General features: G+C 41.8%; 1 protein-coding gene across 1 annotated transcript; it reads left to right on the forward strand.

Moving 5' to 3' along the window:
• Positions 1 to 3,347: 3,347 nt before the first annotated feature.
• opn3 (opsin 3) lies at positions 3,348 to 19,565 on the forward strand. Its single transcript, XM_041175611.1, has 4 exons — positions 3,348 to 3,817; positions 12,077 to 12,396; positions 17,299 to 17,547; positions 18,895 to 19,565. The coding sequence occupies exons 1-4, from the start codon at positions 3,508 to 3,510 to the stop codon at positions 19,174 to 19,176; spliced, it is 1,161 nt and encodes a 386-aa protein (XP_041031545.1). The 5' UTR covers positions 3,348 to 3,507; the 3' UTR covers positions 19,177 to 19,565.
• The last annotated feature ends 575 nt before the right edge of the window (positions 19,566 to 20,140 follow it).

Genomic DNA, 20,140 nt, shown 5'->3' on the forward strand with positions numbered 1-20,140 from the left:
CTCACAATCAGCAACATACAAATGCATAAGGGAGGGGACCGATGCCCTTTTCATTAAAGCTCACCATTACATTCAGTTACACATGGATGAAGCAAGCCAGGCTGCCAGAGCTGTGGGATTCACTGCAATCTCAGGCTTCTCGCAAGTGCAGGGCGCCATCGACTGCACATATGGCCTTGAGAGTTCCCTGGCAGCAGTCTGTGATATTCATTAATAGAAAAAGCTTTCACTCTCTGGAATTCCAGCTAATATGTGATCACAGAAACAGATTCAGCATGTTTGTGCTAGGTACAGGGAGCTTACATGAACCGTAAATTTTGGATCACTTCCAGGTGCCAGAGATATTTGAGAGAGCTCAGTGCTTAGAAGGTTGCTCCTTGGCGATAAGGGGTACCCTCTGGATACACGGCTAATGATGCTCGTTCATCTGGCACAGGGTGCATTTGAGGAAAGATACAATGCTGCACATTCAGCCCCAAGTCATAGAACAGACTACTGGCCTCTTAAAGATACATTTCAGATGTTTGGACTGGTAACATGGGGCTCACCACAGTGAATGTCCAGCATCATTGTTGTTTGCTGCACCCTACAAAACCTAATGGTGCAAAGGGGAGATGAGCTGCCACAGGGAAACATGGAGGAGCTAGACATCTCCTTAGATGAGGAAGATGTTGAAGGGGATGAATCTGAAGAGGGCAATGATTCAGACTAGCCACATGAGGATAACGGCGTACCATATGAAGAAGCATACAATTGTTGACAGCAACTTCTGTATTTCCACATTTGACTGTGCATATGTGGACTGCTGAAGTTGCTGTCAGTTTGAGAACAGAAATGATGATGAACATACGAATTAGGAGGAGTAGGCCACTTGGCCCCTCAAGCTTGCTCTGCCATTTAATAAGATCATGGCTGATCTGATTGTAACCTCATAACCACATTCCTACATGGCACCTATAACCTTTCACCCCCTTGCTTATGAATAATCTACTAACTCTGCTTTCACAGTCTTTTGAGGAAGAGTTTCAAAGCCTCATGACCCTCTGAGAAAAAGTTTCCACAGACTGCAATTAAATACAAATCATTAAACTGATGAGAACTTGACCTTTTACACTATTAGTTTTGCCATATAAACCTTGTAAAAACTTATACCTTGTTGACTGAGGTATAAATGGGATTTTTAACAGCAAACTAAGTTCTGAATTAACAGAATTAACCTTACTGTCCCTGAAAAACTAATTTTACACTCATGGATTGTCAAATTTCTCCATTATGATAAACTTTCACATATTTTTAATTTTTTTCAAAGTTTATTTATGATACTTCAGTTTCTATAATGTTTCAATCATTTATATCAATCTCTGTAAATACAGACCTTTTCATTTCCTATTTAATCAATTGTGAGAATACTTCAATGTGATTGGCTTACCTGACTTGGTGACATCATTGTTACTGGACTCCTAGAGATTCCCTTGACTTGGCAGCAAATTCAAGCAAACATTGCACAAGGGGAAAATCCACAGCTTCGTGGGCAGCTTTCTTCAAGGTCAATGGTTCATTGCTTCACTGCTGATCACAAAATCCTCTACCTCTAGCACATTGCTGGTCACACTGTTAAACTACAACTCCCAAGATGTAAGTTAAACCTTCCCTTTATTTCTTCAGAACTCAAAACCATAGCAAGAGGGTTGTAAACGGTTAACTCTGAGCTCAATGTCTTTGAATAACCCATTTGGTGTAAATCAGAAAGAATTGTGTTATTCGAAAGACAATATTCTCATTGGGCAAACTTATTTACTCTTCTTCAGATGTAGACTTTTATGTTGTACAGAGAATTACCATTTAGTTGGTATTTAAGCTATTTTACGGACTCCTTGACCACCAGTAGCTTTTGCAGCCTGCATTGGCCTGTGTTCCACATCTTTGTTGAGTTTTAAAATAAGCAGACCTTCTTCCACTATTTGAAAGGGCTGCTCAGAGATCAGTTTCTGGCTCCACTTCAGTCTCATGCTGCTGGCACTTTGACCAGTCAGGGTGCAGAGCAGGGGTGACTAAGTCGGAAGACCTCCACATGGGTTGGCCTCGGGTTCGCCGAGGTGGCCAAATACAATTGATTTGGCTGCCAAGTTCTGTTCCATAGACTTGTCCATGCCCAGATGGCCTTAGAGAAGGAGCACATGGTGACCACTGCTGCCCTCTGTGCTAGGTGGACGCTGCAGAGATAGTGGATAATAACATTATGATTTAAGTTTTATAAGTTGCCTTTGATTTTGTGGTTAAATTCTTTACTAATTGTACCCCTGTAAAAATTGGGCACTTTAGTTTGTGGTCCATGTCACTGGGGAATCCAAATCTCTTCTTAAGGGTTATTTTTAAATGGGATACACAAATTCCTGGTTGAAAATCTGATCCAATGGGAAAAACACACCTATGCCCAGCACTCTGAAACAGATCAGCTCCTAGTTTGAGGTGTTGTGGTTTAGTTTTATAATTTCACTGCTACCCTCTATGCCTTTAAGTATTTCTGTTGTAAATGTTAATATTTAATTTCTTTACCGTGTCAGCTGTCTTATTTTGACCATTAAGTTCAGTGAGAAATAAAAGGGCATCATGTCAAATTTTCAAAATATTTTGAACTGGTCCCTCAATTTAATTTCCCTTTTATATTGATAGTTTCTTCTAACTACTTATTGTTGCTTGGATTTTTTTCATATATATTTCCATTTCTAATTGGAAGTTTATGTTCTCATTTTTGATTGACAGAACGCTACCTGTTCAATCTTGATTGATTGCTTGTTGGGGGTACACATTTACCCAATCACGGACAAGTGTGATTGTAGAAATTCCCATACGAGGACACGAGATGCCAGAAGTTCAAAGGCAGACGAGGCACAAGTTTATATCAGTCAAATATGTGTGTGTTAAATTGAATTTCAATAGTACATTTCATATACGATTTTAGAAATGTGTTCAGACTGACTGTCTTGACAGCTGAGAAGTTATTCTCCAACTGATAATTAACAGGTCGACCAATTGGTCGTCGATCACTCATAGTTAACCGATTGGCATCACTTTACCAATTGCAGGTTTTTAGCTAGTTTGTTGGGTGAATGCTCATGTAGAGTTTTCATCAAAAATGCTTCACACTATTAAAAACATATAGAAATATATTGTGTTGCCGAAAAGTGAGCAGTTCCTATTTTTTTTTAATCGTTCCATTCCATTTCCTGGGTAAACTACAAATCTCGCATGGCAGCGAGAGTCAGCCCCACTCCCCTCCTCCCATTATTAGTGACGTGAAAGTATATGACGCTTCTTAACGAAGAATGACACTAAGCCACCCCGAATTTAAATGAAGGGCTTCCAATTGAATGGCGCTGGGTTCGCGCTGCCTGCCGTGGGATTATAAATCCCTCAGCAGGTTAGCAGTAACTCACTTCCTGAATCCTTCCGGAGTTTATCTCCGGGGCGGTCGCGCAGTATGTCGAAGCTGCACAGTGGGCAGTGATGAATCCAGCTAATAGTACCGATGCACGGGAGGAAGTGCTCTTCAGCCCCGCTGCCTACAAAGTTCTGGCAGCCATCGTAGGCACTATAGGTGTCTTGGGCTTCGGCAACAATTTCCTGATGTTGGTGCTTTACTGCAAATTCAAGAGGCTCAAGACCCCCACTAACCTTCTCCTTGTCAACATCAGTATCAGTGATTTACTGCTGTCCGTCTTTGGAGTTATCTTTACCTTTGTCTCCTGCTTAAAAGGACGATGGGTTTGGGGTTCCACGGCTTGTGCCTGGGACGGTTTCAGTAACAGTCTATTTGGTGAGTACAATGAGAAAGATCTAATCAACCCCTCCCTGACTGTTTGTTTAAAAGAGGTCTATGACAACACAACACCCTTCTTTACCACCACCCCCCGCCCCCGCCAAGCTCAGGGTTATTTTCACAAAAAGGTGCGTGAGCAACAAAAAAAATTAGTTGATGGCGACATCTTCCCATCGGCTGAGAATGGTTGACGAACAGGTCTAGGAACGAAATGCTACAAGAACTCTGCAGGTCAGGCAGCATCGGGGGAGATAGAAACTGAGTTCACGTTTTCATTCCATTTTATACAGTCCACGGACGGTGTTGTGAATTGAGGACTGAGAAGGTTAATTCCTCGATGACTCGGATGACGGCGAGTTTTAAGGGAGTGGTGTGTATTTGGGGTTAGTTAAATGTTTCGTTACCCTGATCAGTGTTTCTGAATGACTCCCAAGAGAGACGAGGCTGCACAATTCCTGGTGAGACCATGTTCGGTCTCTATTCCATTTTAAGTCAAGATTACACAAGAGCACAGACGACCATTCGGCCCATTAAATCCATGCTGGATTTTATTTTTGGACGTAATATTATTTTCATTTTGCACATGTTCAGAACAGGAACGTCAAAATATGAGCAATTATTTGAAGTCTTCTCTCCAGTAAAGACTTAATTCTACAAAAGTTAGAAGCTTTTAGTTCTGTGACTTAAAATGTTCCAGTAGGATGTGTTAGTGATCAATGTTTTGAGCTCCCTGAAAAAAGAGATCATTGCTACAGTCATTAAACCTCATTTTCCTGGCCTTCGATGGATGTTGCTGTTCTTCATCCCAGTCCATCATGAAGCCTCTGGAAAATGAGGACTTGTGTTTATATTTTTATTTAAAAAGTGGAAAAAACTCGCCTCAGGGATTTACAGTGACATTTCTCTCCACTGACATGCCCAAGTATGTGATAGCACTCCCAAGTGTCTGCCCAGCTTATTTCCGTGGGGTGGGGTACGGAGTTGTGCATTGATCTCATCATTGTGTAGCCTGTGACTTTTGGGAGCCGTGCATCTTTCTTCAAATAGCTGTCATGTTTAATTGACTTCAAAGTGCAAGAAGTGTGCACCTTCCTTACCAGTGCAGCAACTTGTGTTTGGGATAGAATATTTCTTAGTGGGAATTGCACACATTTCCACACAAATGAAATGTTATTTTAGATCATACAATTTCTGCTAGCTTGTGAATGAAAGCGATACATTTCAGTCATACTTGTGTGCATGTGGGAGAGGGGGTGTGGATGGTGCAGCTATTGGTGGTGGTGGTTGCTGACTATGTAGATTTGTGCGTGCTGAAACAGGGATTTAGCTGCCTCCTTACTGGATCAATGGTTAGAAAACCAACTGACCCCTCTGCGTGCCTGAATTTTCGAGCAAGGACCAGGCCAAATATAATAAATTGAGAGGAAAGTAAGACTGGCAAAGTGAGGGTATGAGGACCGAATGGCAGTTAATATAAAGGGTACCAAAAAAATATTTTACTGGCACATAATAGGCCCTGTCCCTTCTCTTACTACTTGAGGACAAAGTTGATTATATGCTTGGGGTCACAAGGCTAGAAAATTGAATGAGTATTTTGCATTGGTGTTTACTGAGGAAAAGGATGCTGACATATCAATGGAAGGGAAGATGGTAAAGATAACAGTTGGGTATAAAACTGATAGGCAGGATGTCCTGGAAAGGCTGGCTATGCTGGAGAGTGGAGATATCATCTGGACCAGATGGCTTGTACTCCACATTGCTCAGGGAAGTTGGGGTGAGGGGCTTGCCAGTAGCTGAACTGGACTAACCATTTAAATACTGTTGCTACAAGAGCAGGTCAGAGGCTAGGAATTCTGCAGTGAGTGACTCACTTCCTGACTCCCCAAAGCCTGTCCACCATCTACAAGGCACAAATCAGAAGTGTGATGGATTATTGTCCACTTGCCTGGATGAGTGCAGCTCCCAACAACATTCAAGGTAGACAACGCCCAGGACAAAGTAGCCCCTTTGATTGGCACCCCATCCACAAACATTCACTCCCTCCACTGATGCACAGTGGCAGCAGTGTGTACCATCTACAAGGTGCATTGCAGGAACTCACCAAGGCTTCTTAGACAGCACCTTCTAAACCCATGACTGCTACCATCTAGAAGGACAAAGGCAGCAGATGCATGGGAACACCACCGCTGCAAGTTCCCCTCCAAGTCACTCACCATCCTGACTTGGAACTATATCATTATTCCTTCACTGCTGGGTCAAAACCCTGGAACTCCATCCCTCGAACTCCATCCCCAATAGCACTGTGGGTGTACCTACACCACATGGACTGCAGCATTTCAAGAAGGCAACTCACTACCACCGCCTCAAGGCAATTGGGAATGGGCAATAAATGCTGGCCTGGCCAGTGACGCCTACATCCCCTGAATGAATTTAAAACAAAACCTGCCAATGTTCCCTTGCTATTGGGGAGGATTGGAGAGTGGTAAATGTGACACCCTTGTTTGAGAGAGGGCAGTCTGAGTAAAATACAAGCCAGTCAATTAAACATCATTGGTGGGTAAGGTTTTGAGAAATAATTAACATGCACTTGGAAGGGTTTGACTTGGAGCCAGCATGGATTTGTAAAAGGCAGTGTGACATTTTTTTTTGGATGAAGGGAATGTTGTACATGTGGATTTAAAAACCGCATTTGGAAAAAATACATCACAAGGCTGGGTAACAATTGAGGCTTATGGGATGATCATTGTCAATTTGGATTGGCTTAAGGACAGAGAAGTGAGTTGTGGTAAATGGTTCTTTGTCAGACTGGAGGATGGTAGACAGAGGTGTTGCCATCGGGCCACTTTTTTGATTATATAAAATGACTTGGATATTTGAATACAGGAGAAAACTTTCAATTTGTCCGTACCACCAAAGCTGGTGGTAGTGGCAGACATTGAGGATTATACCAATCTACAACAAGATGTACAGTGACAATGTTTCTGCCCATTGTAGATGGAATTTAATAGAGGTGTTAGTTGATGCATTTTGGCAGAAGAGATGGTGGATGGTACACGCTGCTGCTACTGTGCGCCAGTGTTGGAGGGAGTGAATGGCACCACATCCACAAACAATCAAGCAGGCTACATTGTTCTGGACAGTGTCAAGCTTCTTGAGTTGCACTGCAGTTGAGTTGAGCTGCATTGTCCAAGCAAGTGGGGAGCACATCACACTCCTGACTTGTGCCTTGTAGATGGACAGGCTTTGGGGAGTCAAGAAGTGTCACACAATCACACAATCCTAGCCTCTGACCTGCTCTTGTAGCCACAGTATTTATATGGCTAGTCCAGTTCAGTTTCTGGTCAATGGTAGCCCCCAGGATGTTGATAGTGGGGGATTCAGTGGTGGTAATGCCATTGAACATCAAGGGTTGAAGGTTGGATTCTCTCTTGTTGGAGATGGTCATAGCCTGACACTTGTGGCAAATAACATTCACGCCACACTTGTCAGCCCAAGCCTGGACATTGTCCAGGGCTTGCTACGTTTGGACATGGACTGCTTCAGTATCTGAGGAGTCGCGACTGGTGCTGAACATTGTGTGAAAATCCCCACTTTTGACCTTTATGATTGGAAAATGCATACTTGATGCATGTAAAATGTTCCAGTTTCTAGAATATTCAGCCTATGAGAAACCAGGCTGTGTCCTCACTCGCTTCTGCAAGGGTTATATTCTGCCGGGCATCTTCATTGACTGATCAACTGCAGCAGCACTTTATCCATATGCACCCTATTACAGGATAGCCATACCATGCAATCAGATTTGGTTGCCCCAGCAACATTTTGCCAGGGATCCTTCCTTCTGTAAAGACATTTTATTTGCACTAAAGACATTAACATTAACTTCTCAGCTGCAGGTGGAACAAATAGTGTTATTGAGATTTGAGAGGAAAATTCAAGGCAGATGAATAAATGGCTTTGGAGAAACTGAGGGTATTTTGAAAGAATCTATGATTGGGGGAGAAAATAAATCTGGGGTAGGGCAGGACAAGTGTATTAAGAGACTTGTAATTGAGAAATGAGGTTCCACAGAGGAATGGGGACAATCTAACTTGACAAAGCAATGCTGATGGAAGAATTGCAGGTTGTTGTACAAGTCAGATGTGGAATTCTGATTCAGTCATAATGTGTGTAGAGTGGATGCTATCTAGGAGGCAATAGTAAAGACTGGAAGATAAAACCAAATCTGGTTTTGACGGATGGGTGTGGAGCAGACAATGTTATCAATTAAAGTGGAAAGGGAGGTTAGCTCTATCAATAGTGAATAGAGCTTGGGAGTGGCGGAGTGGGAGGGATAGCTGGAATTTTAAAAAATCAATCGACTAAAGAGCGCATTTAAAATGATTAACAGCACATCAGCTCAGTGACAAGTAAATGTGATTAAAGGCAGACATCGAGTTTTCAGCTCTTTTAGTCAAGGGAGGCATAGCTTCACTGGAATTATGCCTCTCCTCTAGGGCTCAATACTTGCCTCACCAATGGACCCATACTACAGCCAGGAGAGCAGGTTCCTGCTGCAGCCTAGAAAAATGGTAAGAATGGTGTTTTAAATGCCTCCCCTTCACCATTGACCATAAGATCCAGGCCACTTGTTGTTCCAACTCCTCCAATGTGTTTAACGTAGAGTTAAATGTCCACGGGGAAATCCACTCCTCTTGTCCAAAATTATTCTGGATATGGGATGGTGGTATATGGAAGTTAGGCTCCTAGTCTTTGAGGGTGGGAAGAAAGAAAGTTGAGCAACAAAATATGTTGGTGTCTTGTGAAGGATTTTTTTTTGGGGGGGAGGGGAGGTGTGGGAGGTTAAAATATGTTCCTCAGAGGACTTTAATTTAAAAAAAGAAGTCCTCTTTGGATGAGCAATTCCTGAATTGCACTTGCCTAAAAGGGTAGGGGGAGCTGGTGCATCATTTTCTTTTTGATGTAAATTTACAATGATTTTGGGAGCAATGCATTTGCAAGGCTGTGTCCCATTGGGAAGAACTTGGTATATTTTATAGAAATGTTCTGCATGGACTGTGGAACATTTTCACATCATGGGATGCTTGAAAATTGTAATCCACAATATACATATTTAGTTGTTAAAAGAAACACACATGTTTCACTGCGGTAAAATTAATCCCCCAAAAGCTAAAACTTGGAAATGAAGGGTACCAGTAAAACCTGTCTGAACTGGTCTTTTTTTTTTTAACCTTCAAATGGAATGCCAGTATTACTGATTTTCAAATCCCAATTTAAAAAAAAAGAAAATCAGTAATACAGGCATTCCATTTGAAGGTAAATAAAGACCAGAATTTTCAAACCCCAATTTAAAAATAAATAAATGTTGAACTGATTTTTTTCCTCTGGGTCATCAAGTCAAAATAATACAGATGCTGAAAATCTGAAATATAAAAAGAACACAAGAAATAGGAGTGGGAGTAGACCATCTGGCCCATCGAGCCTGCTCCATTTAATAATATCATGGCTGATCTTGGGCTTCAAGTCCATTTTCCCACCTGCTCCCCATATCCTTTAATTCTCTGAGACATGAAAAAAATCTGTCGATCACGGCCTTTAAATGTATTCAGTGGCACCTCCGCTACTGTTCTGGGGTAGTGAATTCCAAAGATTCACAATCCTTTTGAGTAAAGTAATTTTTTTTCATCTCCGTTCTAAATGATCTGCCCTTTATCCTGAGACTGTGTGCCTCCAGGTTTTGGATTCCCTGACCAACAGAAGCAATCTCTTTGTCCACCATATCAAGTCCCTTCAGAATTTTATATAAAAGCAAAATGTGGATGCTGGAAATTTAAAACAAAAATAAACTGCTGGAAAAACTCAGGTTTGGCAGCATCGAAGAAGAGTCATAAGGACTTGAAACGTTAACTCTGTTTATTTTCTCCACAGATGCTGCTAGACCTGCTTGAGTTTTTCCAGCATTTTCTGCTTTCCCTGCATAATTTTGTTGATTTTCAATGAGATCACTTTTCTCATTTGTCTAAACTCCAGAGAATATAAGCACAATTTACTCAGCCTCTCATCATAGGACAACCTTCTCATCCCAGGGACCAATTTAGTTTACCTTTGTCGCACTTACTCCAATGTAAGTATATCCTTTCTTAAATGTGGAGACCGAAACTGTGCACAGTGTTCCAGATATGGTCTCACCAAAATCCTGTACTACTACTTGCTAAAGAAGTAGCAAGACTTCTTTATTCATGTACTCCAATCCCCTGGCAATACAGGTCACATGTTATTTGCCACCTTAATTGTTTACTGCGCCTCCCCATTTAACTTTCTGCTTTCCTTGTACGTGCCCACCCAAGTCTCTCTGACCATTAAAAAAGAAAATTCTGAATACGTTCAGCAAGTCGAGCAGCATCTGTGGAGAATGAAACAATTTTTGAGGTTGATGCTCTGCCAGAATTGGGAAGGTTACAAATGTAATGGGTTTCAAGCAAATGCAGAGAGAAAGTGAAGGAAGGCAAAGGAAAGTTTATGGAAGGCAGGAGTAATTAAATTACAAAAAGGGATGATGGTGCAAGGCAAAAGTGTCCTGGGTCAAGAGTAAAAGGTTAATTTGGAGGTGCTGAAAATGGCAACAGTGGAACCATTCACAGTATCTGCTTTTTAAAAAAAAAAACAAACGGGGGCAGTGTTTATGGTCAGAAAATACCAAACTCAATCCTTCCAGACTCAGTTCAATAATACTGAAATGTCAGCAAATCTATCAGCACCTAAGAGCAAGTTACAATTATGTTCTTGGTCGTAACTTTATCATGAACAGAAAATTGAAAAATAACTGTACCTTTTTTAAAGCAATTGACCTAAAGATTTAAAAATAAGAGTGGCAATGATGGATCCACCATTTCCTTTTCGTCTTTTTTTTTCGGTTCCTGGAGGACTTTCCCGATACTTGGGTTCTGGAAGGTTTACCCCTGAAGTGCTAAACTAATCTCCTGTAAATTTTGATGAACTTATGAACATTTTGGTTCCAATATACTTTGGAGTAGCTTTAAAAGAACGCTGTCAATTTTTAAATCTATACATTTGTTTTGCTAAAACGTTTATATAATACGGTATAAGTTTGTACGTACCTATGACTCGAGGCATACTGTAAAACCACCTTGCCAAGCTACAGAAATCCTGTTTTGATTTGCTTTTTCTGTATTGTCCCATGTGGCAGGATGCTGCCTTAATAAATGGTCATATCATAGTAACTCTTTGTCTTGACAGAAATTTTTTGTAATGATGCATTTCTTTGTTTTATAAATAGTGGGAACCCATAACAAAGTATGGATACTGAGAAGGGAACTTGACTAATGTGCCCTCTACTGGTGGACTGCATTATAACCTAATTCCTTTATATATTGGATTCAGAAGCTATAATTTCCTCATCTGTTCTCCCTCCAATGTTGTAATTTGGGACAGAAGTAACCTTTTTAACCCGTGGCACTGTGAAAAGGAACAGTTACAAAGGTCCTGACTATTGCCTTTTTAATTGACACTGACTGCGGGGGTGGTGGTGGAGAGGTTTTTTTTTCTCTGCCTGAGCTGGCCTTACGATTATAATGTGAAGTCACCTTATGTAATTATCTCCCAAGCACACATCATTTTCTCTGGATGTTATCTGTGTGGCTCTGCCAGCATTTATTGCCCATTCCTAGTTCATGTCTTGAGAAGGTGGCAGGCCACAGTTGTGAGCTGCTCGTCCTTGTACTGATTAGTGCTCCCACAGTGATACGGGGAGTTTGGACCCAGTAACTTTCAAAGAAACCGGATTTAAAATTCCAAAACTTAGTCAGCAATTTTCAAGATGTACTGATGTTTATAGATTATGCCAAGCGAAAAGCCTCATCTTAAGGTAGCAATTTTTCTGCCAAAGGGCCTATCTTTAATTTCTTGGTCCCCACCACCAGTAAAAAGAAATACTAAACTTGTTTTCTGGAAATTGTAATCTCCCACTGAAGGCTTGGAGAAACTTAGGATTATATGGGGAAGAGTCAGCTTTGCATTACTGTATAAGGAGGGGTAGGATTGACCATTCCCTCTCCTGGATGTATTTTTTAAAGTGAAAATATAGTTGGGGACCAAAACCCTTGAGGTGAAGATTAAAAAGGTCTGAAAACCAGAAACTAATAAGTAGTAATTGGTTGATGTCAGCCCTTTCAAGGTTTGTAGATAATCTACAGAGGACAAGAGTAATTTACTGTGTCCATATGTCATTTAACTTAACAGGAATTTCGTCAATAATGTCACTGACAGCCCTAGCATATGAGCGCTACCTCCGGGTAGTGAATGCAACAGCGATTGGCTTTTCCTGGGTTTGGCGTGCTATGACGTACATATGGCTTTACTCACTGGCCTGGACTGGAGCACCATTAGTTGGCTGGAACAAATACTCTCTGGAGCTGCATAGATTGGGCTGCTCGGTGAACTGGGACCCCAGAAACCCCAGTGATACCTCGTTTGTCCTCCTTTTATACTTGGGCTGCCTGATTGTCCCTGTCGGTGTCATAGTCTACTGCTATGGAAATATTTTATGCACTTTAAGGATGGTAAGTAAAACCAGTTATTCCTATGTTCAAAGTGTGAATTTATATGTAAGGGAATAGTCGAAATAAACTCTGCAGAATGATAAGGCACACTTTCAACCAGCTGCCTTAGTGTTGGTCAATCTCTGAGGGGGATTTCAAAAGAATCTAATGCCCACTTCAGGCATGGGGGAAGGTTGCCTTCTTTGTCTTTGCCCAGTATGGTGGGTAATACGCTTCCAGACACAGATGTGCACCTGCTTCCTGCCTCCTGTTTTGGGACTTGCAAGGCCCCTTCATGCCCAAACGCAGCTCTGATTCTAGGTAATTAGATTATGATAATCACAATGGCAATGACATCTGACCATCTATCCCATCTTCCATAGCCCTCAAATTTCTTCCCTCCACTATCATTCATTTGTCTTGTGACGAATGATGTTTTGCTTCCATGATGTCCCTAAAGACCATTCCAGGTATTGATCTATAGTCTGTGGGCACGTGCTTCCTGTTATTAATCCTGAACTATTGGTTTATGCCAACATGCTTCAGCTAGAAGTAGAGCTCATAATTTATTTTTTTCTAACTCACTTAATATCTTGTATACCTCAATTAGGTGCAGTCTCAATCATCAGTGTTAAAGGTGAGAGTCCAAATTTATTCCACCCAATTCTCATAACTGTCAATGAGCCTCAAGGCCTCTTTCTACACACTTTTAGGACTTGCATGTTTCTCATCCAGGTAATTTTCATTAAATAATAAAAAGGAAGCAGTTTGTGGTTTTATGTCCCCTATTGGCAACTCCATTGGAAGTACTAAACCCAGGAAGGCAATTCTCCACAGGGTGGGTTAGGGTCAGGTGAGGTTATAATTTTAAACCTAACACCAAGCCGTGCACTTCCAGGTTTAATGGAGATGGGACAAGTAGCCAGTTAGCCTGCTCCCAGAAGATGGGTTGCCAATTTAAATATTATAATAGGGATGGGAGTGTCTCATTTAACCTGTATTACATATTTAACTCTGGCCAGCTGGGTATCCCAGGCCTTGGGGAATCTGACGGTTCTGTGAGCTGAGGGTAGCACTGGTGAAAACGTAAGTGCCCTTACAGCACTGCTCATGGGCCAGGTTAAGCAGGAATACATCCAGTGCCATCTGCCCATACACCCCTTTCCCCAAATTTGCCTCCTTCCCTGGGATCTCATGACTTTCTTTACACCCCCACCCTGTGTTCACAACCAAGTTTCCCACAAGCAGCTGCAGGTTCCTTGCCTACTGCTCTGGCCTGCTTCAGCATGCTCCTTGCCCAGCTGGAACTTGAGTCTGTCAATCAGACTCACTTATTCCTTCCACTTTGCAAATAAGTCATGTGTTGTGGAGTACACAATGTGTCAACCAAAAATCCTAGTTACCATCCAGGGGCTTGTGCCAAAACTTGGAGAGCTATCTCTCAGACTAGGCAAACAACAGGCTGACACAGCCATACTCACAGAATCAAATCATATCTTGCAGATAATGTCCCAGATGCTGCCATCCCTGTGTAAGCCCTATCCCACCAGTATTCCCAACAGAGGTGGTATAGTCAGGAGGAAAGTGTTCTGGGAATCCTCCACATTGACTCTGGACTCCTTGAAGTCTCATTGCATCAAGTCAAACATAGGCAAGGAAACCTACTGCTGATTACCATGTACTACCCTTTCCCAAGGTGGGGGACTTCAATGTCCATCACCAAGAGTGACTCGGTAGCACCACTACAGACTAAGCTGGACTAGTCCTAAACGGCATAACTGCTAGTCTGGGTCTACAGCCGGTGCTGAGGGGAAAAAACAAGAGGGAAAAACATACTTGATCTCAATCCTCATTTCCACCAAGCCAGGGGATCGACCCTGGTTGAATGAAGAGTGCAGGAGGACATGCCAGGAGCAGCACCAGGCATACCTAAAAATGATGTCTCAACTGGTGAAGTTACAACACAGGACCACTTGCGTACCAAACAGCATAAGCAGCAAGCGTTAGACAGCCAAGTGATTCCACAACCAAAGGATCAGATCTAAGCTCTGCAGTCCTGTCCAATCCAGTCATGAGCGAGAGTGGACAGTTAACTCCTCCACTGGAAGAGGAGGTTTCACAAATATCCCCATCCTCAATGACGGTGGAGCCCAGCATGTCAGTGCAAAAATAAGGCTCAAGCATTTGCAACTATGTTCTGCAAGAAGTGCAGAGTGGATGATCCACCTCAGCCCCTAACATCACCAATGCCAGCCTTCAGCCAATTCAAATTACTCCGTGTTATCAAGAAATGACTGAAGGCACTGGATACTGCAAAGGCTATGGGCCCTGACACTCTTCTATTCCTGCAATAGTACTGAAGACTAGTGCTCCAGAGCTTGCCACGCCGCTAGCTAAGGTGTTCCAGTACAGCTACAACACTGGCACCTAGCCGGCTATGTGGAAAATTACCCAGTTATGTCCTATACACAAAGCAGGACAAATCCAATTTGGCCAATTACCATCCTATTAGTCTATTTTCGATCATCAGTAAAGTAATAGAAGGGGTCATCAACAGTGCCATGCAAGTGCTACTTGACAGCAATAACCTGATCAGTGATGCTCAATTTGTTTTCTGCCAGGGCCACTTCACCCCTGACCTTATTACAGCCTTGGTTCAAACATGGACAAAAGAGCTGAACTTGAAGTGAGTGACTGCCCTTGATCTCAAGGTAGCATTTGACTGAGTGTAGCATCAAGGAACCCAAGCAAAACTGGAGTCAATGGGGAATCCGGGCAAAAACTCTCCGCTGGTTGGAGTCATACCTAGCACAAAGGAAAATGGTTGTGGTTATTGGTCAGTCATCTCAGTTCCAGGACATCACTGCACAAGGGGTGTCCTAGGTCTAACCATTTTCAGATGCTTCACCTTCCATCCATCATCAGGTCAGAAATTGGAATGTTCATGGATTTGTGCAATGTTCACTATTTACAACTGCTCAGGCACTGAGGTAGTCCATGTCCAAATGCAGCAAAACCTGGACAATATCCATACTTGGGCTGACGAGTAACATTCACGCCACAAGTGCCAGACACTGACCATCTCCAACAAGACAGAATCTAATCATTACTACTTGATGTTCAATGGCATTGCTATCACTCAATTTCCCCCACTGTCAACATCCTGGGGGTTACCATTGACCAGAACCTGAACTGGACCAGCCATATAAAAACTGTGGCTACAAAAGCAGATTGGAGGCTAGGAATCCTGCGGCGAGTAACTCTCCTCCTGACTCCCCAAAGCATGTTTACCATCTACAAGGCACAAGTTAGGAGTGTGATGGAATACACCCCACTTGCCTGGATGAGTGCAGTTCTAACAACACACAAGAAGCTGGACACCATTCAGGACAAAGCATCCCACTTGATTGACATCCCGTCAACAAACATTTATTCCCTCCATCACTGATGCACAGTAGCAGCAGTGGGTGCCATCTACAAGATGCACTGCAAGAATTCACCAAGGCTGCTTAGACAGTACCTTCCAAATCCATGACCACTACCATCTAGAAGGACAAGGGCAGCAGCCAGATGGGGAAAACCACCTGGGAGTTCCCCTCCCAAGCTGCTCATCATCCTGATTTGGAAATTGTCATTGCTCCTTCACTGCTGCTGGGTCAAAATCCTGGAACTCCCTCCCTAACAGCATTGTGGATGTACCTACACCACATGGACTGCAGCGGTACAAGAAGTCAGCCACTCACCACCCCAAGGGCAATTAAGGGTGGGTAATAAATGCTGGCCTAGCCAGTGACGTCCCACAAATGAATTTAGGAAAAAAAAAACACCACTGCCTATATTGTTATACTCACTGACCAGGCAACAACATTCATAATGAATATGAGCTTGACAGCATTATCATAAGTGTAACAAACCCAATGTTTGTTTACCTTTCTGAAATCCCTTTTTTTTTTTCAGGGGATTATCTAGAATTATAGGCTATACACTAGATCAATTAAATGAATGTTCATTATGTACTTAAAAATTACAATACAGTGTTTTCCTGAAGAGATTAATACTATTGTACTGTATTTCTTCAGTGCCTGATCAACTTCTGTGATGGCTGAGTTGATATTTATATTTCCGTATGTAAGATTGAGTCAAATCGGCAGATTAATCCTAGAGTCGCTGCTGATTTTTGATGGGACAACTATTGCAGGGGCCTCCTGTAATTGGTCTCTATATCCCAGGGATAACGAGGGGGAAAGATCAGCCTGTCTCCCTGTTCCATTCAATCAGTTGTTCTAAGCCCCGTGTTTGAATTATTTACTGACATTTACATGCTGTCCATCATGAGACCTGATGAATGGCAAGAATTCAGGCTGGAGCCTATGGAACAATATCATGCTTTAAGTCAGAACCTTCTGGATAAGTGGGGTAAAAAATCAAAAATTGTTTTTTATATCTGATTAGTCTACAGATGGGATATGGTAGGCCTGGGCTAATATCCAGAGGCATAAATTCAAATCCCATCACAGTAGTGGGGTAAATAAAATTCTGTTAATAAACCTGCGATTTTTTTTTGAATAATCTAGCATTGATAATGGTGACCATAACTACTGGATTGTCGTGGGGGGTGGGGCGCATCTGATTAATTTAATATCCTTCCTTTTAAAGGAAGGAAATCTGCCCTTTCCCAGTCTGACCTATATGTCACTCCAGACTCCCGACTTGTGGTTGATTCTTAACAGTGCCCTCTGAAATGGCCTAGGAAGCCATTTGGTTCAATAAGAGGTGGGCAGCACTGGCATTTATTGCCCAATGACATATTTTTAAAAATGTACCTTGATGTGGGATAGGGCTCAAGTGGAAATAAAAATTGGCAAACTTGCAAGGTTAGTCCATTCCAAGGTATAACTGTTATGACACTTCTTGTCTTTGCAGCTTCGAAACATTCAAGATCTTCAGTCAGTCCGACTTACAAAGATATTAACTTATGAGAAGAATATGGCAAAGATGTGTTTCTTCATGATCTCCATCTTCTTAGTTTGTTGGGTGCCGTATGCAGTGGTATCCATCATGTTGGTTTATGGTTACACCGACATTACCCCCACTGTAACCATTATTGTTTCACTGCTTGCCAAGTCGAGCACAGCATATAATCATGTCATTTATATCTTCATGAGCAGAAAGGTATGTTGGAGCATTTCTTATAAATAACACTAACTTAAATATTTTGCATTCCCATGATAACTCTGCTGTTTGAGGCAGTGACTAACTACCATTCAGATTATGAAGATTCCAGCTCTTGATCACTGGTCTTTGCTGTGTTAATGATCTCAGCTAGAGTGGCAAAAGGAATGCTCCAGTGGGCCTTAGCACTCCTAGTTACAAAATGGGGAAACTAATCAGGGTTGCCTGCTCCTGATCCATTGTCACCCAATGGGTACGCGTTGTAAGAATAGGACCCTTTCTCATGTGCATTTACCATAATCTTTTCAAAGGCAGACCCAAACACTTTTTAAGTGAGACCACTAGGCTAGATGCAAATCATTAAGCTGCTTTATTTGATAGCAAGTGAGCATAAAGCAATGGACGTAATCAAATCTTGATATGATTCGGCTAACTATAGAACTTTCCTTGAACAATGACAGTAGTAAAATTAGTATTTGAAGGCTTGATTTATTTTATAGTCCATGTCCTGACTCTGATCAATTCTGGGCTTCAAGAATAAATTTCTCTCGCTCCCCTTACCTTTCTTTGCTGACAGATAAACAAAACCTGTGTTCCTTTGCCCTTCTCTCTGTTCCCAGCTAGTGGGAGAACTCTCTGCCTACTGGCTCATCATAAGACCAGCTACCTCTTCCTCCTCTTGGGCTGCAGGTTCAAGTGTTTTGGGGTGAGACAAATGGCTTTCTGAAATTGATTTTCATCATGGCACTCCACAAACTGGAATCAGTTCTGTTTGGGGGTGGAAAAAAGTTCATGCGAGGATAGCATTGGGCACATCTCTTCTGCTGCCACAATAAAACTGCCTATTGACCCTGCCTGTCTGGGCACACTTCACTGTCGTGGGGGACTGAGGGAAAACCAGCTTGAGTCAGCAGTTTCTGTAGGCGAGGCAAATTGGAAAACTAATGTTGTCCTCCTCTTTAGTGAAGGAATTGACTCATTGTTGGGATATGTTTCTTGAAGCACAGGTCTCCTCCAAGTGGCTGTTACTCATGTGTAATGTTTAAAGGAGGGTGATGCAATGCCTGATCCTTTCCTCAAGTAATGTCTGTATATTTGCATTCCCAACAGAGGTTTCTGGAAAATAATCAGTAGCAGGAATACAGTCTTTTTTTTCCACCCACTCACCATCAGACTAACTTATTCCTTATAAGCACCTTCCCGATGTGTGGGGCTGTCACTCACTGGGCAAACTCATTAAGTTGTAAGGAGTATTGGAAAAGCTAAGATTTCAGTCTTCACAAAAAAGAGCATGAAAATAAGTAATATAGTTAATGACAATTTAATTTTTTTGTGACTCTTTTACAGTATCGATGGTGTCTAATGCAACTACTTTGCTCTCGTCTAATGAGAATTAAGTGGATAATAAAAGATCATGCTGTTCGAGTCCGAAGTGACAAGCCAGGAAAGCCTATCGTCTTATCTGAAAAGGTTGTGGATCGCCCGAAAAAGAGAGTGACTTTTAGTTCATCTTCAATAATGTTTATCATAACCAGCGATGAATCTCAGGATATTGATAGCAGCACTGAACTTAATGCCACAAACCTAAACATCATCCAAGTGAGACCATTAAAATCAGAAAGAGCATAAAAGAAAAAATAAAAATGAATACAGTCGCATTTTTCAGGGGGATCATTTCTCATTGTAAGCAGAATGTGTCCTTTTAAATAAGACTCTCTATCACTCCAGCTTGTAGCATCTTGCAGCTAAATCTTGAGGAATAGCAGTGATAAATTATATGGTCTTTAAAAGTCAGATGTCATTTTTCTTCATTTTAATATTTTCTGTAATATACACTGCCACACTTTTTCAAATTGAGATGTTAAATGTGATGTGTGCTCAAGGTCTCAACGCAGTTCCCCAAGTTTCAATACTTTATTTGAAGAGGGGAGTTTGAAGAAACCATCGGCATTTGGTGGTATTACCTTGTGAAACAATAGGAAAATTTGCATTCTGAGCAATAAAATTCCTCTAATGTACTGATAATTCTTATTTACTATTTCAGAATACTCAACGTTTCTTCTTTATCAGCCAGGAATTTTATAAAATCTGCTCCTGCTCCACCATTATTTCAGTGGACATGTAGCTGTTTTTATACCATGCTTCTGACAAAGTTACAGCAGTTCAATGGCAGCAGGCCTGGTTGTCCCTGAGCTTAAATGTTCCTCTCCCTGAGCAGTTTATACTGTGTATAAAAATGAAACAAAAGGGTATCTCACCATCAGCCTCTTAAAATTCTCCATATAACTCAGACTTCAGCTAATGATGGTCTCTGTGCATGGCTGTAAACTCAATTGTTTCTCAATTACAAAAACAAAGTGAAGGCCTATAGTGCTTGTGCTATCAAGGAAACAAAGAGAAAGTAAAACAAGAACTCCATAATCTGGATGACGGCAATTTTGACTTCTAAACCTGAAGACGAGAATTAAAAGTCGTAGCTCAGGCTTTGTGGTCAATGGCAAAGCAAGAGGGTGAGTGCCACTGATCTTGAAGTAAGCTTTGCTGAGATACAACGATCTCACTGAGGGGAATTTAATCGCTATAGCTATGCAGT

Source organism: Carcharodon carcharias, chromosome 2 (assembly GCF_017639515.1).
Source record: "Carcharodon carcharias isolate sCarCar2 chromosome 2, sCarCar2.pri, whole genome shotgun sequence".
NCBI classification, from domain to species: Eukaryota; Metazoa; Chordata; class Chondrichthyes; order Lamniformes; family Lamnidae; genus Carcharodon; species Carcharodon carcharias.